General features: G+C 34.6%; 1 protein-coding gene across 1 annotated transcript in view; it reads left to right on the top strand.

The window, feature by feature from the left end:
• Positions 1-26,449, top strand: part of ANKRD50 (ankyrin repeat domain containing 50) — a 46,025-nt gene that overhangs the window by 7,961 nt on the left and 11,615 nt on the right. Inside the window, exon 3 of the mRNA XM_007999748.3 lies at positions 23,262-23,491. Coding sequence (XP_007997939.1) covers positions 23,262-23,491 — 230 coding nt within the window. The remainder of the gene's footprint in view (positions 1-23,261; positions 23,492-26,449) is intronic.

Here is a 26,449-nt window from a genome sequence, read left to right as displayed (position 1 = left end):
CTTACAGACTTAAGTCAACTGCTGTCTTTTATGAGCTCTGCATGCTCTAATTTGGTTCAGTCTCCACCATGCTATATTATTCTATACCAGGACCAGTTCATGTATTTACATGTGCCAGCCTGGCTCCTATAGTCATTTTCAAAGGCAAATATGTTTTTTATTCCTCCAAAAAAATGCTATATTTTTTATCACTTCCAGAATTTGCTCTCATACTGTCTAGAGTTTGTATCTGTAAGTGCTGCTTCCTCTTCCCTATCAGTTTCCCTTCCTCTTCCCCATCAGTTTCTTCCAAGCTTACTGAAATCTAACTTTCATCTCTACACATTTACAAAAAGATGTTTATGCATGATTGCCTGTGAACTTATTGCTCAATTTGCCTTTGTCCTTTAAATGATGTGTTTTAGGTATTGTTTTCATTATTTGCACTTTTTTCTTTCAGAATCTCCCACTCACTCCATTCTTTGGTGGACCTTCCTCTGCATTCTCGCCCCACAAGCTTAGATCTTCTCTCTTTACACATATGCCTCCAGTTATTTTATTTACTTACATGGCTACCAAATGCATAGATAAAGCTGTTGATGCAGATTTGATTGCTAATAAGATAGCAATCAAAATTGCTTATCATTCTGATCAATATGTATCATTTCACTTGGTAGTCCCTCACTAACCTATGTTTAAACTAGCTTCTCTTGAAGCATTTCTATTCATTGATGATTTATTTATTTCTTATCAAGTATTCAGTGTCAACTGTGTGTTAGATATGTACTAAGTGTTAGGGCTAAAGTGTTGAGCCAAGCAGAACACTTAAGTTAAGTGAGGTAAAATATATTGAACAAATAGTCACAAGAATATATGTTATGAACACACCTTTGATAAGTGCTAAGAAGGAAGAAACAGGATAAGAGAGCATATAATAGGAATCTTAATTATTATCTAGAAATATGGGAAAACTGACGCCTTATCTAAGTTCTAAATTATTCTTATTTCCTAGGCAGTTTTCTACTAAACAATGTGATCTTAGGATCATCAGTATTAGCATCACCTGGGAGGTTGTTAGCAATGCAGACTCTCAGGTCTAGGGAATCAGAATCTGCCTTTTAATGAGATCCCTAAGTGAATCCTGTGTGCATTAGAGTGCTTTGAGAAACACTGTCCTAGGCTGGATTCTAGAGTTTTCTTTGACTGTCTTCTGTCATAATATTCTACTCTAAAATATTTAATCTTTTTCTTGGGATAGTCCTTGAATTCATTTCCTAATCTACAATTTTTATTCACCCATTCCAGTTGATCTACTTACTTCATTCATTTTTCTCACAGTTGCCTAATTAGCTGTACTAAAACAGTGTTTTCTTTAGGATATTCCTCTGAGCCTGTGATAACCCACATAACAAATTCACATTTCTCTGCTTAGCTTTGGAAACTTATAATGATTTGGTTATGCCTCATCTAACGTGTGTTTCTATAACCTCAACAGAGCACATTATGCTCTTTCATTCTTTCAAGAATTATTTTTAAGTCTATGAGACATATTAAAGCATCTAGGGAGCATGGACAAGTGAGAACATTCTTATTTTTCTTAGCATTTAGTAAAACCTTTATATGAACAGTAGAGATATGAAGCTTTTGTTTGATATATGTTGAAGATTTGATTTTTTTGCAGTTTGCTTTTAGGTCTCTACTTTGTTTTTAGCAATTTTGCCTTTTTCAATTTTATGAAGTAAAATAGTTTGATTTTTATGAAATAAAGTAACTAAATATTTATTTTTTGTTTTTAAAAATCTCTTTGGCTGGGTGTGGTTGCTCACACATGTGGGAGACTGAGGTGGAAGGATCGCTTGAACCTAGGAGTTTGAGACCAGCCTGGCAACACAGTGAGACCCCATCTCTATAAACAAACAAATGAACAAATCACTTTGAAGTGTGTTCCAATTGGTTGCCTGTCTTTACCCTCTAGTTGTTTTAGTAGTGTCTTTGACCATATAATTTTCATTGTTTTAAATTTCAAACCCATATCTATTGTGCTAACCTAATCTCAGAAATATTTCTAATGCCATTTTCTTTCTACTATACATGTGTTTAGCTAAGTATAGTCTTTAATGATGAAGTAGAATTTGAAAATGTTTATGTAATTGCTTACTAGAGCTAAGTATTAAGAAGAATTACATATTCCTCGTGGTTATCTTGAAGAATAATTTGGAACTTTCCAGAAACTGGTAGCCTTTTACAGTTCTCTCATTTGTCTCTATTTTTGTCTCTATTCTTTGTACCTCCATCTACGAGCGGTCTTTGCCATAAGAGATTGCAGGACCTTTCACTAGAGGAAAAGTGTACTTCTTGGTGGGGCGCGGTGGCTCACACCTGTAATCCCAGCACTTTGGGAGGCCAAGGTGGGCAGATCGCCTGAGGTCGGGAGTTCGAGACCAGCCTGACCAACATGGAGAAACCCATGTCTCTACTAACAGTACAAAATTAGCCGGGCATGGTGGTGCATGCCGGTCATCCCACCTACTCGGGACGCTGAAGCAGGAGAATCGCTTAAACCGGGAAGCGGAGGTTGCAGTGAGCTGAAATCACACCACTGCACTCCAGCGTGGGCAACAAGAGCAACACTCCGTCTCAAAAAAAAAAAAAAAAAAAGTGTATTTCTCTATCTTTTAATTCTGGCTCAGCCATTAAGGTTTGCTTTGGCCAGTGGATTAACAGACATAACCCAAACAGAAGCTTAAAGTTGAGCTTGTCTTCTCGTGCTTCTGCCACCACAGTGAGAAGGACAAGATCTTTCTAGGCTGCTGATCCAAGGAACAGGAGAGAGCTTTGGAGCAGATGGGACCCAACCTGCAACTTGTCTCCAACCCTAGAGTAAATCACGAAGAGCAGAGATGCAGAAGAAAGCTAAAATGATTGTTACTTTAAGCCACAGAGTTTTGGGGTGTTTATGATATACCACTATTGTGAAAATAGCTAATGATACAAAAGGTAAATATTTAAAATGGGAAGTCATTAATTTTTATCGTAAATATAGGAGTCACCATTGATTCCTCGATTTCATTCGTCATCTACATTCAATCCACTAAATACTTTGGTTCTGTCTCCAAGATAAAACAAATACCTCCACTTCTCTCTATCTCCAACACTACTACTCCCATTTTCTATTGCCTGGTCTATTACTGCACTAAACTCCTAACTGCTCATCTTATTATTATTATTGTTTCTCTTATTTTCACAAAGCAAAGTTATCAGATCATGTTCCTTCCCTGCTGAAAACCTGACAGTGGCTTCTTAGTAGGTTTAGAATAAATCCTAAGCTGTATGTACATGGTCTACCCTTGCCTAGCCTTTGACTTTAACCTGTACTGCTTTATTCTTGCACATTGCTCTTCATTGACATTGCCCTTATTATGTTCTGAAATAGGCCATGTTCCAGCCAGCGTATTTTTATATGGCTATTTGCCCTATTGTCATTTAGGTACCATCTTTAACATTGTCTCTTCAGAGAGCTTTCCTTAATCACTGAGTCTTTAGAAGTCCCCTAGCCAGTCATTGTCTTAAATCACATCACCCCATTTAGCTGTCTTTGTTCTTAATTTTCAGTATCTGTCGTGATCTGGAACTCTTTTGTGCATTTCTTTCTTTTGACTTTCTGCCCATCTATTGGCATCAACAGAGTGTTTGCTTTTCTTGTCCTCTTTGTATCCAGGGCTTATAATACAGTGAGAACTTAGTAATTATTTCCTGAATTAATGAATAACTATTTATATTTTAATTTAAAACATTATAATTTTTTCACACTGATAATTGTTACTGCTTTAGCCATGTTCAGTTTTTAAGTAGTCCATGGTTGTTTTTTGTGGAACAATTTATACATGTAGATTATATAGTTATAGATGAAAAGGATTTATTTTAAACCCTATTTTGGTTATTGTATTTGTATCTTTTGAAATTTATGTTGAAATTAATTTTTATCAAGTGGAAAATCTTTTGAATAGCATTAGATTTATGTTATTTGATGAGTCATATGAGGTCACCTTTTGCCTCTCTTCCATAAATCCATAGTTTCATCTGTGGAATAGCTGTCATTCTTTCTGAGACTACCACTTAAAATTAATATTTATTTGGAAAGGAGAAAAAACTTGAATTCAATCTCAATTGATATGTTGGTTAAGTTGCTGCTTAGAGGGACACAGATCACAAACAATGAAAGTCACAGGAATTGAAAGGGAAAAATTAATGGCCCCAGAGGAGAAGAAATCCTTATAAGCAATTTGTTGGGGAAATGATAGATTGTTTTCATCCCCTAAAGCATTTCAGTGATATGGGAAAGTAAATAGGAAAGCAAACATACATATACCTACTCTTTTTTTTTTCTTTTTTTTGGTCATATCTGCTTCTAATCTGAGTTTTCTGTCTTGTTTTAAAGAACAAATAATCCACACTTAAAGTCCCTGGGTATCCTTTCTAATTCAGATCTACTCTACTCACACACACCCCATAGATGACCTTTCTTATGAATTTACTTTTTATAAAATCTATGTAGTTTGACCATAAGGGGAGATATATAGGTATACACACATACTTGTTACAAACTCCAGTTTTGTACATTTTTTATTCTATAGCAACAGTTTTCAAACTTCTTTAATACATTTACAGACAATTTTCTTTTACAATAACACAAAACAAGTCAAATGCTTGGTGATTAATCACAGATGTGTTCAGTCTGTACACTAGAAACGAAAACATTAAGAAAACCGAAGAAAAGTAAATGGAGGAGTATATCATTTTTATGGATTAGAGGATTCAATATTGTAAACAGGCTAATTCCCACAAAATAACCTATAGATTCAATACAATCCTAACAAAAATCCCAGTTGGACTGTTTGGACATTCAGTCTCTTACAATACCTTACATGATATAGTCCCTGGAAGCTCCACCATACCTTCAGAAGAAAATGAGAGTGAAACAAGCAAATATTATATTAATATTTCTTTGAAAATAATTTTGACCTCACAGACCCCTTGGAAAGTTCTCAGAGTCTTCGAGGGTCCCCATACCACATCTGAGAAACACTTTCCATTCCCTTGCTCGCCTACTTCACCATTTCACACTTCTGTCTTCTCAACCTCTAATATTTCCCTGCCCACCTCCCAACCCTTACTCTTAGCTGTTAACTTATCTTCCTATATAATAAAAAGTAAATAAAATAAAATAGCATATATATACATATAATAAAGTAAATAAAAATAAATAGCATATATACACACACACATATATATATTTAGAAGAGAACATCTACACATTTACTGGAACATCTACTGTACTAACCCTTCTGCATTTATATCTACATAGTCTGCCTTACATTAATTATGGTTGTAGAGTATGGATCTACACTCTAACTATGGTTAAACCATCCATGCTCCTTTTCCATTCACTTATTTACCAGATCCCATCCCATCTCACTTACTCAATGACATATTTAAGCACTTTACCCTTTCCCATCATTATTCAAATATCCCGTACTAGTAGCCTTTTTAAAACACTCCCCCAACCTATATCATTGTTCAACTACTACTCAACTTCACTGTTCCCTTTTATAGCAAATGCTTCAAAAAATTCTGTCTGTATTTACTGTTGTTTCTTTCATACATTCATGATCCTATTAGAGTATAATCAAGCTTTATTTTCCACTCTGTAAGTATTCCAAGACCTCCATGTTGCTAAATCCAATGCTCAATACTCAACGCAGCAGAAATATCCTACATAACTTATCTCCTGCTACCCACCCCCCACCACACCCCACTTCTAGCAACACTTTCTTCACTTTTTTTTTTTTTTTTTTTTTTTTTGAGACGGAGTCTCGCTCTGTCGCCCAGGCTGGAGTGCAGTGGCCGGATCTCAGCTCACTGCAAGCTCCGCCTCCCGGGTTTACGCCATTCTTCTGCCTCAGCCTCCCGAGTAGCTGGGACTACGGGCGCCCGCCACCTCGCCCGGCTAGTTTTTTGTATTTTTTAGTGGAGACGGGGTTTCACCGTGCTAGCCCACGTTGGGATGGTCTCGATCTCCTGACCTCGTGATCCGCCCGTCTCGGCCTCCCAAAGTGCTGGGATTAACAGGCTTGAGCCACCGCGCCCGGCCTTCACTTTCTCACTTGGTTCTCTCCTCTTATACCAGCAACTTTTTCTTCATATGTTACCAACCGTATTAGTCTATTTAGTGTTTCTATAACAATACCTAAGGCTGGGTAATTTTTAAAGAAAAGAGGTTTGTTTGGCTCATAACTCTGGTTGCGGAAAATCCAGGAGCATGGTGCTGGTATCTGCCTGGCTTCTGATGAGGGCCTTGTGCTATGTGACAGCATGGCAGAGAAGTGGAAGGGGAAGCAGGTGCATGCAAAGAGAACTCACACTAGAGGCAACCTCACTTTATAACTTACCTGCTTTCTTGGGAACTAATCAATTCCCTGGAGATCTAATCTAAAGAGAAGCGTATTAATCTACCTTAATAACCTATTCACCTCTTAAAGCAACCACCTCCCAACATTGCTATACTGAGAACTTAGCTTCCAACATGAGTTTTGGCAGGAACACTCAACCATAGCACCAACCTTTGATTCTGAAGTACATCAGGGTTAGAATCTTGGCTTTTCTTTGTTTACATTTGCTTCTTACATAAAGCTTATTAATGGCCTTAATTATCAACTGTCTCTCAGTGGACCCAATTTTATTTATGCAGCCATGACCTCTTCTCTGAATCTAGACCTATAAATCTAACTGCTTACTCAACTCTTCTTTGCTTAGATTTCTAATGTTGAACATGTTCAAAATTAGACTCTGACTTCCATCCCACATCTCACTGCTCCCTTACCTTAGTCTTTTTGTTTTTAGTAAATAGCGATTTTATCCTTCTGAGGAAACCAGTAAGCACCAGTGCAGTAATTGAAGGGAGAGACAGTGGTGCTTGAATTTGATTTGGTGAAGTGTCAGTGCAAGTGAAAAGTGTACCCTAATTTATGTTTCAAGATGGATATGACATATTTGACGTGGGGTGTGAAAAAGTATTGATATCCTCAAATAACTTTTATGCCAGTTATGTCTATCAATATGTGTTTGCTATATTTGAAATTTAAACCAATAAAATTTAAATACATTCATATATTTAATAATCATTACATGTTAATATAAATAACATTTAAATAAAAGGATAACTGTATTCTCCAAGATAAAAAAAAAAAAGAATAGCATTGTTTTTCATGTTTTGCAAATCTTTTTAATTTTAGTTTCTGTTGAAAAGTTTCTTAAAGTGTTATTTTTTCTCCTTTGGAGATAATGCCTTTTTTCTCTGGCTCCTTTTAAGGATTTCGGTTTTTGGATTTCTGACATGAGATGCCAAAATGTGGTTTCTTCGTATTTTTTCTATTTTATATTTATTGAATTTCTTAAATCTGTGGATTGATGCTTTTCATAAGCTTGGAAAAGCCTTAATCTATTATTTCTTCAGATCGTATAGTGTCTCTAGTTTGTTCATTCTTTTTCTTTGGGGACCACAGTTGCATGTATGTTGTACCTTTTAACTGTGTTCCACACATCTTTTTCGTTTTTTCTGTTTTCTCTTTGTCTGTGCTTCAGTTTTAGTATTTTCTATCAACTTGTTTTGAATTTCTAATCCTGTCTTCTGTTCTAATGAGAGTGGTGTTGAATACATTCAGGGTTCCTAATGTCAAATATTATATATTTTTTAGTTCTAGAGTGGAATTTTATTTCATTATTTTTATAGGTTACATTTTTAAATTATAATTCTTTCAGTTATCTGTTTTGATCCATCTACTCAGCTTTCTTGAACATATTATTCATGGTTATTTTAGTTTATACTAACTAAAGTATTTGGATTATTCCTCTGCATCTATTATCTCTTTTTTCTCTAGATTATCAGTCTATAATCCTGACTTTTTTCTGTTTGATAACTTTTTATTTTATGTCTGATAGTGTGTTAAATGATTGTAGATTTCCAGGTGATGTCTTTTATCAGAAAAGGCTAATTAAAACAAAGGAACAACAACAAGAAAACCTTGGACAGATAGGGTGAGGGGCTGATGCAGTCAGGCATTAAGCTGGGCTGGTACTTTTTTATAATATTACTAAGATCCTTGGTTTATTTCTATTATTTTTATGTGGTTCACTTAAGCTTTTGGTTGGAGAGTCAGAAGAGCCTTTTCAGTTCTGAAAGACCCTTGGTAATTCAGTTCTTCCCCGCAACATAAGAAATTATGTTTAGCTCTTTAGCTTCCTGCCCCTTATACCTTCAAATTCTTGCAAATCTCCTGAGTTACGTGCTTAAAGTAAGCACCTTCCCTTTAGCAGAATTTTGTTTCCAAGATACTACGAGAGATTTCATATTGGGTTTTAGATGCAGTTGGCCAAGTTGCCCAACTTTTTAAGCATGGCCCAGAATTTAAGTAAACGTGCGTTGAAGAAGTTCAGTCTCGTGTTCAGGACACCATACGTTTGCACTTTGCTTTATAAAAGGAATATAACTGACTTCTTGAAAGCTTTGCTGGTTTGGTTCTCCTGTAGAGTCTCTCAGGGTGAGCCAAATCTGATTCTTAGTCTGTAACTAAAATCAGTATAGGCCTCCCAAATTAGCAAATAACCCCTGAGAATAAATTAGCAGGTCATTCTTTTGCTCACTTTGGAAGAGCTCCTATCTTCTGAAATTCTAATTCATCTTATCTTCTTGCTTCAACAAGCCCTCTCATATCTTGAAAAATATAAATTTTGTAATTTATTCATTTTTTTTCTAGTTCTTGCAATGGAAGTTTTGGGCTGCTGCCACCTACTACATTTTATCTGGCAGTAGAAGTTCCTATAAACAAGATTTCTCTGGCTCTTTCCAATTTTATTGGATTTGTACCTTTGTGAAATAATTTTTTAAAATAATTTTATACTTATTACAAATACATTTTCTTTTAAATCTTTAGGAGTTTTATAAATAAATTTGGATATGAATTCTTATTCTGATCATTGATTTTGTTGCTCTCTTTCTGGGCATTATAAGTTTTGTAATTTTTTTCACTCTCTTTTGGATTTCCTCTCTATTACCATTTCTACCTCTTTGCTCTTCCTGCTCTGTCTAATTGTTATTGATTGCCTCCACCATTCCCCATCCCCAGTATGATCCTGAATGAGGGCTAAAAATTGAGATATGAAGTACTTACTCCAAGCCGATAGTAACGATTTTGTAAATTCAGTCACTGACCCATGATCTTTTTAGGTTCAGTTCCTGTCTCCATTGAGACTAACTTTATGTGCTCCCTGCTGCTTCTTAAAAGCTATAGCCCTGGGTGGTAGTCAGCAGTGCTTTTTGTTTCATCTTTCTTTCATTATTAATAGGACATGCCCTAGCTCCAGCTCCTAGTTCCAAACTGAGCCTGAGTCCTGTTGCTAGAAGTGGGAGAACTTGTATTCCCTTTACTTCCATCAGCAAATCTCTAGGTTGCCTTGCATACTTTCTTGGCAAGCTAGAGATTTTGTCTTGTTATGCTTCTTTTTCATTTCTGATACTTTGAAATGTTTATCTTGTTCTTGACTGGCTATATTTTTCTTTTTATTTTCAATTCCATATTTTCCTGCTGTGTTTTAACAAAGGGGAGACAGTTCATAAAAGCATGAAATTACTATGCCTTAGTCCAAAATTCAGAGACAAATTGTGTTCTACATTTGGGCCAAACTCCTGGACTAATTTTAATTATCAATTTTACTTACTAGTTTTTTATTCTGGTAAATGCGTAGATAATATTTGTTCCTCGATTGAAAGCATTAATTGTATTGCCTGATTTTTTTTTTTTTTTTGCTGTTCCACTTGCTTTACTTTATTGGATGGGTAATTTTGCTCCTAAGAAAAGAAGGTCTAGGTTTGTTTTCCCAAAATAAGACAAGATATATTGAGTAAGAATTGTTAGTGCTTTACTTTTTCTACTTCTCATCTTATATAAAAACATATTTTTAATACCTGGCGTTTTGCAAGAATTTAATCATTTGGTTAACAAAGTGATAGGCAGATGTGTCAGCATGTACTCCCCAACTATTTTAGAAAGTTTAGTTTCTAGATGAAATTTAACATCAAAACAAATCTCATTACTATTTATTTAAATTTAGCATGAAAACGTGCATTTAGAGTTTACCTTCTAGGTAGTAATGAGATTTCAGGCTTCAGAATTCAGAATGGATAAACTGCTAATGTTGTATATAATTTAATTTTTTAAATCCCATAAATATCAAGGTAACTGGTAATAAATGTAGAAAAAAATATGGATATTTACAATTGAAAACCATTAAATTGGAGGATAATTTTGGTTAAAAATCATGATTCTGCATTTAGCATAGTATAAGGGATAACTAAATAAAATGAAACTTATCAGAGCAGTCTTCAGATATACAGAAAAAGTATTCTGATATATCACAAGTAATTACAGATTCAGATTTAGTGAATTCAGGAGCTGTAGGTAATTAAACCCTTGATACTAATTATATAATAATTTCAGCAAAATTATTTCAAACACCTGCCATCCATTGATTTTTCTGGAATTTCAGTATTGAGATAAGTGATTTTTAGTAAAGAATTTGTAGCAAACAAACAGGAATGTTTAATACCCTCAGGAAAGTGAAATTTGAAAAGTAGCATATTCAGTTAGAAGACCTTAAACATTACAATATTATTTCTTTCACAAAAATATTTTCAGCTAATTTAATTGCTAAAAAATTAGCATAACTTTCCTGGTTTAGCCAGGTTTTAAGAACTTCCTTGTTTAATATTGGACCACGCCCTTATCTTACACTCTTTGATATTTGCAGAAGCAATTTAACACAATAATTAAGAAGAGGAACTTTGAAATGAAGAGAATTCTATTTCTTCTTCTGCCATTTACTACTTGTCTCACTTAGCAAGCTACTTACCCTCAAAACCTTTGTTTCTTCATCTGTGAAATGGAAGTGATAATAGTATCTGATTTACAGGATTTGGGTGAGGAATAGGTAAATTCATAAAGATCGTGCTTCTACATATTCTAGGCATAAATGTCAGTTTGTGTCTTAGTCCATACAGGCTGCTAAAACAAAATGCAATAGTCTAGGCAGCTTATAAGCAACAGTGTTTATTTCTTTAGGTTCTGGATGCTGGAAAGTCCAAGCTGAAGATATGGGCAGATTTGAAGTCTGGTCAGGTCCTGTTTCTTTGTTCATAGATGGCTCCTTCTTGCAGTGTTGTGCCATCACATGGTATAAAAGGGATGAGCTAGCCCTCTGGGGTCTCTTTTAGAACATTAATACCATACATGAAGTTTCTGCCCTCATGACTTAATTGCCTCCTACAGGCCCTGCCTCTTATACCATCACATTGGGGGTTAGGATTTTAACGTGAATTTTGGGAGGGGCTCAATTTAAACATAGCAGGGTGATTGTGTTTATTTTCCATTTTTATATTTATCTTGACTTCCTGAAGAAGAAAATTAATCAACATACATTACACATATATTTAATTTAAAAGACAAATGCATTATATCCCCCCAACCATTACCTCCCTCCAGAAAGCCAAATTGCTTTAAAATATTTACCAGTTAAGTCACTTTGCAAACATGTATTTCAGTGTCTATGTACTGAGTGTTTAGTACTTGAGAGTTTTGGTTCATTATCCATTTCCGAATGCAAAGCAACTTTAATTAATACAAGTTGAGTATACCTTATCCAAAATATATGGCATCAGAATGTTTCAGATTTTGGATATATGTTTTGTTTGATTTTGGAATATTATCATATACATAATGAGAAATCTTGGGGATGGGACCTAAGTCTAAACATGAAATTCATTTTTGTGTCATCTACACTTTATACATATAGCCTGAAGGTAATTTTTTTTATTTTTCCCTTGGGAACACAAATAAACTGTGTGTGCTATGCCTGCATTTTGACTTCGACTTGTCCCATGACGTCAGGTGTGGAATTTTCCACTTGTGTTATCATGTCAGTGCTCAAAAAGTTTAAGACTTTGGAGCATTTTGGATTTGTATTTCAGATTTTTGGAATAGGAATGCTCAACTTGTGTACTGCTTTCAAGTAGAAATCAGTGATCAGTAATTTGGGATTGCTGTTGCATTAGTTTTCTCTTCTGCCCTAATTTTAGGACCTTTCACTAGAGGCACACAGTTTTTCCCAGATAAAAGTACATTTTTCATCCATATTGCACTGTTTGTAGGAGACTTTTATTTAGTACTTTGGAGTATGGTAAGAATAGACTAATACTGCAAAAATAGATGGGAAGATATAAATGTTTTGTAGGTATAAGTGTAAGATACAGAATACACATTTTAAAAAACACAAATTATGTAAGAATAAATTTAAGAAAGTAACGTATATGAAGGGAAATTTTTGCAGTAAGCCCTGTATTATGATTCTCCAGAGAAACAGAGCCATATATGTATTTAAGGAGATTTATTGTAAGGAATTGACTTTCACAATTTTGGGGCTAAAAAATCCTAAGACCTGTAGTCAACAAGCTGCAAACCCAGGAGAGCCACTAGTTTCATTTCAGTGGAGTCTGGAGGCCTGAGAATCAGGAGAGCTAATGGTGTAAATTCCATTATGAAAGCCAGCAGTCTCAAGACCCAAGAAGAGCTGATTTTTCAGGACCAAAGGCAGAAAAGGACTGATGTCCCACCTCATGGAGTCAGGTGGAAGGGTTAGCCTTTTGTTGTATTCAATCCTTGATTGGACGAAGGCCACCACCCACATTAGGAAGGACAATCTGCTTTACTCAGTCTACCCATTCAAATGTCAATTTCATGCAGAAACACCCTCACAGACATACCTGGATTAATATATGACCAAATGTCTGGGTACCGTGTGGCCCAGTCAAGTTGACACATAAAATGAACCATCACAAGCACCTAGTAGCTGAATGCAAGCCAACAGTGGACTGTTGTTTTTGTTTAATCTTAAAGGCATGACACTGGAATGAATAAGCACTGTTCTGTATATCAATAATGAAATAAACCCATTCATTCATTCATTCCATAAATATTTATAAATCATCCACTTTGTGTGAAGTTCTGTGCTAGCTGCTGGAAATGCAGTGGTGAATAATATGTAGGTGGTTCCTTCTCTCCCAAAGTTTTTGAAAGTGGATGCTAAACTGCCAATTCTTTAGTTAACTTGATTAATTATACTTGTTATAAGGGCTTTCTTGGATGTTGTAGGAGTGTATACATAGAGAACTTTACCTAGTTTGGGTTGTCGGGTGAGAAATGTCAGGAAAGACCTTTCTGAATGAGTGATATTTGAGCTGATCTCTAAAGAATAATAAAAACCTTGAAGTAAGGAGGAGTGGAAATTATAATAGGTAGGGGACCAGCATGTATGAAGGTTCTAAGGCCAAAGGGAGGATCTGTTTAAAGAACCAAGCACAGGGCTGATGAGGTTAGAGAAATTGATAAGGCGCCAGTTGTTGATCAGATCCTGGAAAACAGAATCCTATAGTTTGATTCAGCATCCTGCTAGGTCTAGATGGGCTTCACTGACTTCAGTGTTAATGATCTGATCTAAGAGCATTGGTCTGTTCAGAAGAACCTCAGAGTACCAACTGGAAAGAGGGCAACTCATTGACAATGACTTACTCCATATTACACATATGAAGGACATAGTCTTCTGAGTTCTGAATATCCTGACTCCCTGGTAGTTCCAAGCTGTGTCTTTTGTGTTTCAGCGAAACATTAACAAGTAATACTTTTGCATTATTTTCAGTTTTCATAAGTAAAATGTACTGTTTGTAGAGTACAGTTTTATAATTTTGATAGATGCATGGAGTCATGGATCCACCTAGTTGTGATATAGAGCAGTTCCATCACCCCAACAATTCCTACTTGCTGAACTTTTTAGTAAACTCCTTTCCCCACTCCAACCTATGGCAAACACTGATGTAAATTTTATTTCTGTAATAGTTTTACTTTTTCCATGTGTCATATAAATGCAATAGTATGTGCAGCCTTTTGGAACTGGGTTCTTCAACTTAGAAAATTCATTTAGGATTCACCCATGCTGTTGTGTGAATCAACCGTAGTTTTTTTTTTCTTTTTTGTTTTTTCTCTTATGACTGAGTGATACTCTGTTGTATGGATATGCCACAGTTAGTTTATCCCTTCGCCAGTAGAAGATCCTGTATGCTGTTTCTAATTGGGGGATTATAAATAAAGCTGCTGTAAACATTTATGTCATTTATGTACAGATTTTCACGTGGCCATATATTTTCAGTTCATTTTGGGTCATGCAGTAGGTGTAGTTTTAACTTTTTTGGAAACCTGCCAGACTTTTCCAAAGTGGTTGTACCATTGAAAATGGCTGTCATTGCTCTGCACCAGCACTTGATGTTGTCCGGGGTTTTACTTATTTGCACAATTCTAATAGGTGTCTAATGGTATTACACTGTGGTTTTAATTTGAACTTCTCTAATGACTGATGATGCTGAGCATGTTTTTGTGTTTATTTGACCCCCTGTCTTCCTCTCTAAATTGTCTATTTTAATCTGCCCATTTAAAAACAATTTTTGTTTTCTTAGTGTTTTGAGAGTTATTTATGTATTCTGAATATGAGCCTTAGTCAGAAATTTGCTTTACAAATATTTTCTGCCAGTCTTCAGTTTTTCTGTTCATTATCTTAACAGTGTCTAACAGCTGTAGCTAATTTTGATAAAGTCAAGTTTTCAATTTGTTTTTCCTTTATGGATCCCGCTTTTGGTAAAGTGTCTAAAAACTCTTTACCTAACTCAATATTACAAAGATTTTCTCCTAAAAGTTTTATAGTTTTATGTTTTACACTTAAGTTTATGATCTGTGTTGAGTAAATTTTTGTGTGACAGCATGAGAGATATGTAGTGAAGTTTGTCTTTTTTGCATTTGGGAATCCAGCTTGTCATTGTTCAGCAAAAAAACAAAAACAAAAAAACCTGCCTTCTTAATTGAATTACTTCTTCAACTTTGTGAAAAATCAGGTTCCTATATTTATGCTGCTGTTTCCAGAATTTTTATGTATTTGTCTTTAACAAATACTTAACAGACTGCCTTGATTGCACTAGCTTTAATAGTAAATCTTAAAATTGGGTAGTGTGAGTCCTTCAACTTTGTTTTTCTCTTTCAGAAGTATTTTCGTTATTTTAGTATTTTATAATTAATTTTTGAAGCCCCATACCGTATGTGAAACAACTGGAAAATAGTTGTAAATAGTCTTTACCTGGAAATGGGCCTACTTTTTGTTTTCTGCAGGAGGCTTTAATGTGGAGGAGAGGTGAGTTAAGCTAGTCAGGAGTCACGAAATTTGATATTTGTTGTTGCTGTGGGTACCCTCAGTGTACCTCTCACCTCAAATCTTCTAATAATATGTTGTATTTAGGGCAGTAGCTGATTTTCCAGGTGGATTTTTTCAATATCTACTCTACCTTCAGCTCTCAAATTCTTCTCTTTTGCAACTCTCTCAGCAGTGAGGGCAGAGAATGGGGACATTTTCTATGTTTCTGATAAAGATTATGTTACACCCCTTGATCTGGGGTGAGGTCTTCTGATCCTGCCCATCCCCTTGCTGTAGGCTGCAGTGGGTTTCACTTGTTCCTCAAGGACAAGTAATGCTTATTCTATTCTTCCCCACCCACTCCTCCTTAAGGCTTTTCCATAGGGGTCATATGGGAGAAGAGCCTAGACTGGGGGCGGGGCTTTATTCCATACCTTTCCCAGCCAGGGTGATTGCTGTATTTTTTAAAGCCCTAAGGGGTCAGTAGAGAAAAGGCAGCAAGAGAGTGTGTATGCTGTTTATCGGTGGCCCCAGGGGCTCCACATTCTGTCTGTAATTCACAATTTTTCTCCTTCCAGCTTGTCTGAGGTGTTTTGTTAAAAGGCTAGGAGGGACACTCTTCCTATTACTCTATGTCTGAATAAGTGAGGAAGAAAGTGAGCTGAAACCCGATGTTTCACAAAAACAATTTTAAGTCTGAAGACACTTTTTACATGTTCAATCTGTTCATCTATCTATCTAATAGTATGTTCCTTATAATTTATTTATAGTAGCTTTAAAAGGTCATTAATCTACTAAGAAAAAGGCAGTAAGTAAATTCATTGTATCAAAGGAAAAGAACAATGGATGTCTTTCATTTCAGAGTTTCGGCAGCCTTTCTGCCAGGAAATCAAGAGTGTCACCACAAAAACTATAACTATGTGAAGTACTATATATGTTAATTAGTTAGAATTAGGCCTTCCTCAACGTATATCTACTTCAAAACATCATGTTATACATGGTAAATACATATAATTTTATCTTTTTTTAAAAAAAAATGAGTAAATCAATAAAAGGCTAGCTACAGAAGGATGATCTTGGCATTCCTCATTTTCAAGGCAATTGAAAATGGGGGAAAAACTAACTCAAGGATTTTAAATTGAATTAACAAAAAATTAAGAATGTAATAAATATTGGCTCAATATTAATGAAGGTAAGAAATGTAAAACATTTAGTTAAGGTACACATGCAAAGTCAAACCCTGTATCATACCGTTGCTTTTAAAGATGGTGTTATCTTTGTATGCTTGTGATAACCAACTGTCATTACATTATCTCTTTTGGAATAATAATATACATGTATGTAATTATTCACAAATACAGTAAAGTCTGTTTTAGACTGTCTAAATTTTTGTTTTGTGTATACATACTTTTCATTTTACAAATGATAAAATGTTACCTAAGAGAAAAATGTAAATCTATGTGTCACTTGATATCGATATCCCCAAATAGGTGCTTTTGAAATTATTGAAAGGGAACTTAATATGGGAATTCTGAATTTATTACATTTTTAATCCTTTGTTTTAAAGTAACAAAACTTTTTCCATCAAGTATCATTCATTCGTGAAGCAAATTTATTGAGTGTTTATCATGTGCTGAGAGTGGTTTTGAGTGCTGGGAAACTTAACAGTGCACAAGATAGGCATAATTCCTGCCCTCCTGGAGCCTACATAATAGGGCAAGGAGATGTGGAGGTGTGCAGGAGCTTCACTCTCAGCCTTATAACAAAAGCAGTACAGAAGTAACCCAACAAGTTAATCTAAGAATGTGATAAATGCTACAAAGAAACAATTGCAGGAACAGTAATGGTGATGAGGGCTGCTTTAGATATGGTGGTCAGAGAAGGCTTATTTCAGGAATGAAGCTTCTGCTGAAATAAGAAATACTGCCTGGGGGAGGGAGCTTTCTTGACAGAGAGAAAAAATCTCAATGTTAGAAATAGGTGCTGAATGGAAAAAAAAAAAAAAGCTTGGTGTTAAAACAGAAAGGAAGACAGCGTGCTAAAACAAAAAGGAGGACTTAGGAATGAATCCTATCTGCTTTTAACATGACGAAGACCATTTTAAATAGTACTGGGAAGGCCGGGCGCGGTGGCTCAAGCCTGTAATCCCAGCACTTTGGGAGGCGGAGACGGGTGGATCACGAGGTCAGGAGATCGAGACCATCCTGGCTAACACAGTGAAACCCCGTCTCTACTAAATATTACAAAAAACTAGCCGGGCGAGGTGGCGGGTGCCTGTAGTCCCAGCTACTCGGGAGGCTGAGGCAGGAGAATGGCGTGAACCCGGGAGGCGGAGCTTGCAGTGAGCCGAGATCTGGCCACTGCACTCCAGCCTGGGCGACAGAGCAAGACTCCGTCTCAAAAAAAAAAAAAAAATAGTACTGGGAAATAGCTTCGAGGCAAGAAAGTGAATGAAAAACTCTATGTGTTTTGAAACTATGAGAGACCTATAATCCCAAACCTCAATATAATGTGAAAGTGAATATCAAATTGAGATGCAAAGCTGGCAGACCATTATTCGTTGAAATAAGTGCATATTCTGATGAATATCAAGAGGACAAAAGCTCTCATTTGATCCCAGGGAGGTAAGGTATAGACTTATGCTAGAAGTTTCCTGGACCCAGATAAGCATATAGAAAGAATGAAGAGGGCAGGCAGAAGGAGTCACACAGATGAGCTATGTATGTGCAGGAGGAAGGTATTGAGTGTAGTATTTGGTGTAGTAAAAGGTATTGGGTATAGTAAACTCTGCGGGTTGTGTACATCCCTACAGCTTTTGATCTTAATTGACTGGGGAGAAGTCCAAGCTCAAATAAATTGTTTATACCTATAACTCTGATGCGTAAGGAGACTTCTTGCCAGCCTGGACACTGTATACACCCAACTTGTAATTGCTGATCCAGAAAGAATTTACTCAAAAAGAGCTATCACAGGATACATAAAATACATCTCAAGAACAAATGGGGAAGGAATGTGAAAAACAGAGCACAAGAAACACCATAAAAAATGTTTCCATCGAACAAAAGGAATCTGTGACCAAATATATTGCCTTAAATGAAAACAATGAGTGATTGCGTGAGTTAAACAGTTGCATGAAGCAGGGATGTAAGTGCTTGGAAAAGAGTTGGTGAAACAACAGAATGAGATGGAACATAGCAAAAATCTTTTCTTATTATCACTGAACTGGGGAATCCCCTCAGAAATGTGACATAAAACTTAGAAGCTATAAACGGAAAACAGTAAAGACTGATGTGTTATCTATATAAAAGTAAAAAGAAAAAAGAAATTGTACATGTCCAAGAAAAACCTTTCAAAAAGTCAAAAGAAAAATGACAAATGGTGGAAAAAAATTGTATTACATACAACAGACAATTCCTTTTTTTCTTTTTTTTTGAGGCGGAATCTCACTCTCACCCAGGCTGGAGTAGAGTGGCACTATCTCAATTTCTTAACACTTAAAGAGTGCCAATAAGAGAAAAATTAGCAGTCTTTGAGGAAATGGGTAAAGTGTATGAAAACACAATTTAAAGAAAAAGAAATATGATTCCTAGGCACATGTGAATATGATTGCCCTTATGGTAAGGAATTATAAATTAAAAACATAAAGGGGTACATAAATAGAAGGGATATGTTCCAATATTCAATAATACAATAGAGAAAGTTAATAATTTATTACATTTCAAAATAGCTAGAAAAGAAGAATTGTAATGTTCTTAATACACAGAAAATATAAATGTTTGAGGTAATGGGTACCACGATTACCCTGATTTATTACACATTGCATGTAGGTATCAAAATATCACATGTGCCCCCAAAATATGTACAACCATTATATATTATAATATATAGTATATAATAATATATATATATAATATAGTTTTTTTCACTATAATGAGGATGCCATTTTTCACCTAGCTATAGAAAAAGTAAATAACATTAATCACTATTATGGAGGGGCTAGGAAAATACCTAGTGTTACACAGCTGTTGCCTATGTGTGTATAAATATATACATTACATATATGTGCATGATAAATATGTACACACATTACATATATGAGTATATATACACATTACGTATGTGTATATATAATATATGTGTGTGTGTGTGTGTATATAATTTATAAGGGGAGCATCACTTTGGCAGTATCTATCAAAATATACATGAAGGTGCCTCTTAATCTGACAATTCTATTCCTAGTAATATATCCTACTGACATATGTGTACATTACAAAATAATGTGGGCAAAAACATGATAAATTTAAACCGTACTCTATCAGCAACTACATTAAGTGTAAATGATAAATATCTTAATTAAATGATAGAATTTGGGTAAAAATACAAGATTTAATTATATGTTGCCTATAACAATTACACTTCACATATAAAGAGGCAAATAGCTTAAATATAAAAGAATAGAAAAGTATATACCATGCTAACCCTAATTAAAAGAAAGATGGTGTGCCTATGTTAATATCAAAGTAGATTTTGGAGAAAAGAATATTACCAGGTATAAAGAGAGTCATTTCCTAATGATACAGGGGCCAGTTTCTTAAGAGGATATAACAATCATATCATTTGTATACCTTGTAACAGAGCTTCAAAATATAGGAAGCAAAACTAACACTATTTTAAGAAGCAGACATTTATATTCAAATATTTTAACTCTCTCTTTTTAACAATTGATAGAGTAAATAAACCAAAACTCAGTAAGTACATAGGACACTTGGACAATACTGTTACCAAATGAACCTAATTGTCAATTGCAGAACAGTCTGCCCAGCAACAACAGTGTATACATTCTTTTTAAGTGCATACACAGCATTTGCTAGGATAGATATACTGTGGGCCATAAAATAAGTCACAATAAATTTGAAGCTATGGAAGTTATGCGAAACATGTTATCTGATACAATTGTATTAAACTGTGATAATACAGATAAAAATAACTGGGACATTCTCAATTATTTGAAAGCTATATAGCTTACTTCTAAATAATGAATGTTTTAAAGAAGAAATCAAAGGGAAATTATTTTTAAGTGGATGATACTGAAAATGCTTAGAGGGAAATTAACAGCGTTAAAGGATTATATTAGAGGAGAAAGTAAGTATGAAAAATGACTTCAATTTCCACTATAAGAAACTAGGTAAAGAAGAGCAGATATCCTGGAATAGGCAAAAGAAAGGAGATAATCACTTATTACTCACCAAATTTCTTTCAAATCTACTTTTTGCTATCCCCACTGCTACTAATGTATAATTTACTTTCTCACCATAGGTTATGGCTAGTCAGTGGACCATAGTGGGTAAGAGTGGAGACTAGGGTGACCCCCACTATGATGTGCCCAGGACTAGGGGAGAAGATTGGGAAGAGGCGGGGCTGGGTCCTGAGACAGTGCTTGAAACTGGGAATGTCCCAGACAAACCAGGATGGATGGTCGTAGGTTTTGAAACCAGACCTTGGACTTGAATCCCTTTCTTATCACTTATAAAGTAACAAGTGACTGATCCTCTTGTGGCTTGATTACCTCTCCTGGAAATGAGTATTATAATAGTACCTACCTTAAATAATTAATGTGAGAATCAGATGAGTTAATGGATATGTGAAGTACTTAAAGCATATAGAGCACTGAATTTAAGTTGGTAGTGATGGCCTTGGTGATAGTGGTAGTTCTGGGTGGAGATTTTTTTTTCTAAGTTCTAAGCATTGGCCTCATATGTCACTCTTTCCTTCTGGACTTACCTACATCAGATTTTCCTTCACATATACTAGAGTTATCTTTCTAAACTCCAATATAAACTTACCAATTTTCTGCTTAGAATATTTCAGTGGCTCCTTAATACCCTTAGGGCAAAGCCCACAATTTATAATACCCAGCATTTACTAATTTTCATGATTCTCATAATTCTTTCTTCCATACTTCACTGGTTTTTCTCTTCTTTAAGCCTTTGCATGTGCTGTTGCCTCAACTAGATTTTCTTTCCTGTGTCCTCCAGCTGTTTCTCCTGACTAAACAACTCCTGACTCATTACCTTACCAACCTCAATTCCCAATTTCCCCGACCTCTCCTCCACACTTTCCCTATCAAAAGTAACTTAAGATGGCTTCCTGTGTGCTATTTCTGAAGTGGTACTTATTATGTACATTATTCTAGTATATTGTGTTCTATATGTATTGTACTATTCGACTAGGTTACTGATTTTTCATCAGCCATCTTTGTGCTCATAATAGACAAAATATATGTGTAAGATACAATAGAGTAAGTTTTCCCAAATTCAGCACGTTCCTTGCCAGGATTACCCCACCTTCCCTCTACCCTCCTGTATCAGTGTGATTGGTTCCTCAAAACTTAGTTCATCTTGAACACCTAATATATGAATATTATTCTGACATTCTCTTCCTTGCCCACCTAATGCACTTCAGTTAGTCATTTATTCTTATCTTGTTAGCAGTTTTACTGCTTTTTCTCATAGCACTGAGACCACTGCATTGCAGTTCATTGATTTTCCATTCTAGCTTGCAACAATGTCAAGTCTGTAGGTTCTACTGTGGGTGCTATGCTAGGTTCTGGGGCTACACTGATGAGCAAAACCAATTTAGTCTCTCTTCTCTTGATGCTTACAGCTAAAAAGAAATTTTAAAAAGACATTAAATAATTAAATATAAAATTGAAAATTTGATAGTGGAGTGGAAAAGAACTGTATTTGACATTATGAAAGTATGTAATAGGGATTTGACCTTGAGAAGGTTACCCTCAAAATTGAAGATAAACTATGTGAAGAGAGACAGGAAGTGCATGCCAGGCAGAGGAAACTGCAAATGAAAAGGCCCACATGTAATCGTGTCTCATGAAGTCATTGAAAGAAGGCTAGTCTGGCTGGAATAACATTTGAAGTGAGCCTGGCTGCAGTAGAAACTCACAAGAGGGGAGCTGTTGGAGGCGTGTAGATTGTTAGGGTAGCCCAGGTAGAAGAGATGAATTGAGGTAGTTTGGCCTACAGTGATAATGATACTGGATATTTGAGATTTTTTTTAAAAGAAATATTGATTCTTGCATGGTGATAAATTAGATATTGGTGGCTATTACATTGAAAGACTAAGAAAACAGTTTTAGAAAACATTATTTGTGAATTTCTGGTGTGCATAACTGGATGGATTCTTTCCTCTTCACTGTTGTATCTGCTCAGCACCTTGTTGACCCCACAGCACACATCAAGTAAATATTTGTTGAAAATGAATGAGCATCGTTGTATTTTTGAAAACATTATATTCAACTGCAATATAAGTTACACGCATAGGAAATGCATTAATTAATGGAGTAAAGCATAATACTTTGTTATTTACTTTGCAATTTGAAAATACGTCAAATGGGATCTAGAATATAGTTCATGTTTGTAGTCTTTTAAAATAAAATTTGTGAAAGATGACCTTGTATAAACTGCAGTAATTTTGTGAGAAAAATAGTGATAAAATACTTCTAAATTCTACAGAACTCTTGATATTTTTCTTTTTATTAAGGTGATCCCCAGAGTTTATTTTGTTTTCCACTCTGCAACACATTTTAGCTTTGTCATAAGGAAATCACACTTTTTATCACTGACTGAAAAGAATCAGAAAGGGAATTTTGAAATATAGTTTTCTTCAGTTCTGAATGCCTTTGTTAATTATGCTGAATTACACACACGCACACACACACACTCTTTATTGTTCAAAATGCTGTAATTGGAAATACAAACTGTTTGGGACCAGTATTGTACTTAAAGTAAGGAATTGAAACTTGTATAATATTTTTTTCTAATACCTTATTTTATTCTTAAAGAATTTATAATTAATACTCTAATGGTTGAATAATAAATCTTATAGCCACTTAACATTCAAAATGCTCATGTGTATGTGTTTTACAGGTGTGTTCTGCTCCCTCTACTGGGAATGAAGCCTCCCCAGCAAAGCCTATACCTGCTTGTTGATTCTGTTGATGAAGGGTGTAACATTACTGAAGGTGAACAAACGTCTACCAGCTTATCTGGGACTGTTGCAGAACTTTTAGCTGGTCACCATGAGTTCTTTCCACCATGGCTATTGCTTCTCTGTTCTGCCCGAAAGCAGAGTAAGGCTGTTACTAAAATGTTTACTGGTAAGCATACTGCCATCCTCAAATGTGTTTCATTAATGCACTAGTTTCTTAGAGGAAAAGGAATGCAGTTGAAGATCTGCATGTTGCATTTACTTCTTCTATCAGCTATTCTCAACTGTGCCGTTTGAAATTTATATATAAAAGCCTTAGCATGTTTTTAAGATCATTTAAACTTTACCTTTTTTTCAAGATTCTTTTCCTAAGTTCTTTAGTAAAGGTTAGGAGTATTTCATGCCATTATTTGCTGCTCTACATCTTGGGGCTGCATTTATTATGCTGTTGTATCATGATCAGTTTAAACCTTTTTCTGATGTTTCAGATTACAGTCTATATAATATATAAAAGTACACTATCAGAGCTTCTTTTTTTTTTTTTTTTTCTTTTCTCTTACTTTTTTTTGCTTTTCTGTATTTACTACCATAATAAAGTTGTGGTTACTCCTATTAGATTATGTAACACACTCTTCTTTGTCTTGTGGGGAAAAAGGAGTGTAAAACAAGGACCTATCACAGGATATATAGTGTAATTGGAGAGACATTAAGTTAATGGTTAATTGGTCATATAACTTTTGAGTAGTTCTATACATTTTACAGTATGTTGAAATCTTACTAGTTTGTTAAAATAATTTTCTGTAAGCTGCTTTATTCCTTCTTTCAGGTTGTCCCTCTTCAATTCCCTTGCTACTAATGGCAGCACTTTTGGTTTTCACATATGACATCCTTTTTTGTTGTTATTGTTAAAAATGTAGTTGGTAAAAGTTTAGTAATTTAAATGACAATAGCTAACACTTATATAGCACTTAGTATGTCAGGCGTAGGTAAAGTAGAAGCCCCTTTTGGCCTGTGTCACCATTCCTTTCTTTTCCTCATTAGACAAAACCAGTATTATTAACTTATTTTATATGCTTTCAGCTCATATTTTATATTATGTATGTTTTATAGTTTACATAAATGAAACACTGCATATACCACCTTAGCTTTTACCACTCACTAGCCATGTGACTTTACACAATTTATATTCTCTGTGCCTCTGTTTCGTTATCTATGAAATGAGGATTATAATATTACTTTTCTTATAGGATTTTTGTAAGGTTAAATGACAAATTACATATGAAACACTTAGGACAATGCCTAATACATAGTAAGTGCTTCAGAAATATATCGTTGCTATTATTCTTATTTCTCTTTTTTTTTTAGCAAACATTATTTTTGAGCCATATTCATTATAAATCCATTTCATTGGTTTTAATTGGTAGATAGTACTCCTTCCCATCAGTAAACCTTCTATTATTTTTCCATTATCCTTTTCATGGACATTTACATCATTTTCAGTTTTTTGCTGTTACAAAAATGCTTCATGAACATACTTGTTCATGTATTCTTGTGCACATGTACTGAAAGTTTATATTATAAATATAAACTTGTAATTGTTGGATTATAGAGTATGTATATTTTGAACTCCAGTTAATTTTCTTTTTTTTTTTTTTGAGATATTAATTATTTAAAATGTTGGGCTGTATATAAACATGACCACCTCTCTGTTCATGGTAGATGTGGAATTTTGAGGTAAAAATATAAGGATATTGCTAAAGGTATTAATACATATTGTCAAATTACCTTCCAAAAGGATATATATCATTATATTCCTACCTGAAAGTGTTGGGTGGTTTCTTTTTACTTGCACCAGTATTGAATTATGTCTTTTTTAAATTTGTCAATGTGATATGTGAAAAATACGCTATCGTTTTTATTTGTACTTCTTGTTTACTGTTGAACCCTTTCTCCCTTATGCCTGTTTCATCAATTTGCCTTTTTTCCATGAAATTCTGCTATCTGACCTTTATGTTTTTATTGGGAAGTCAAAGTTATTTTCTTACTGATTTTCAGGGCTTTTATTTGATATTTTTTTCAATTCCTTGCAACTGTTTTCTTCAGCTTTTTAAAATTGTAATGATTATTTTGAAGTATATTATACGTAAACTAATGCCCTTTATTATTCCATATTCTTACTTTACCTTTAATGATTTTGCCCATATAGAATATTTTTTACTAAAAGGTATGAAATAAAGCTCTAACTTAAATAATTTGTAAAATCATAAATTTTCTCAGCAATTTATTGACTTCCTTTACAATTACTTGGTGATTTTTTTTTCATCATACATTAAGTTTGGGTGTGTGTACATATAGATACGTCTGTATGCTATTACTGTATTTCTAAACTATTCGTCTGCTCTTCTAAACTATCTGTCAGCATTATTTTGCAAAATATTGGCTTAATTTTTGTAATTTTCTTGTGCAATTACTTCCCAGCCCTCTTTGCCATCAATATTATTATTTTAAATTATATATTTTTACCTGTATTCCTCTAGGTTGTAATATCATATTTTAAATTATAACTGTCAGTAATATAAGCCAAAAAAATTAAGATTTTGATAAAATTGCAATTTAAATAAGAAATAATTTGCTGTTTAAAATATGCTTTCTTTCTACTCATAAACATAGCATATCTGTGCATTTATTCAAGTTTCTCCTTAGATTTTCCAGTTTTCCTTCTATGTGTCCTACACATATCTTTCTGGTTTTTGCTTATGCTTTAAGTTGAAATGTATGAGTTTCAAGTTGTATGCATTTGAAATTATCATCATAGCCATAAGATCTTTACTGTGTCTAAATTGGCTTCATCTACTCATATCTGAGGATTAAGCCTTTGGAAAGAGAGTTTTTATAATGTTTCTGATGTATTCACCATACTGATCATTAGCATTTTCTTTAATGGCTTCAGATTAATCTAGTGAAAATCACTTTGGCACTAAGCAGAATTTTGACTACAACTGGGGTATTATCATAGGCTGATAGTTGTTAGGCCTTGTTATGAGACTTAAAGAAATAGCAGCCTATTTCAAAACATTTTGTGCACAAAAAATTAACCTTCCAATATTTTTTAAAGATTATTTATGTA

The sequence above is a fragment of the Chlorocebus sabaeus genome, chromosome 7 (genome assembly GCF_047675955.1).
Source record: "Chlorocebus sabaeus isolate Y175 chromosome 7, mChlSab1.0.hap1, whole genome shotgun sequence".
Taxonomy (NCBI): domain Eukaryota; kingdom Metazoa; phylum Chordata; class Mammalia; order Primates; family Cercopithecidae; genus Chlorocebus; species Chlorocebus sabaeus.
This window is presented reverse-complemented; position numbering and strand designations above follow the sequence as displayed.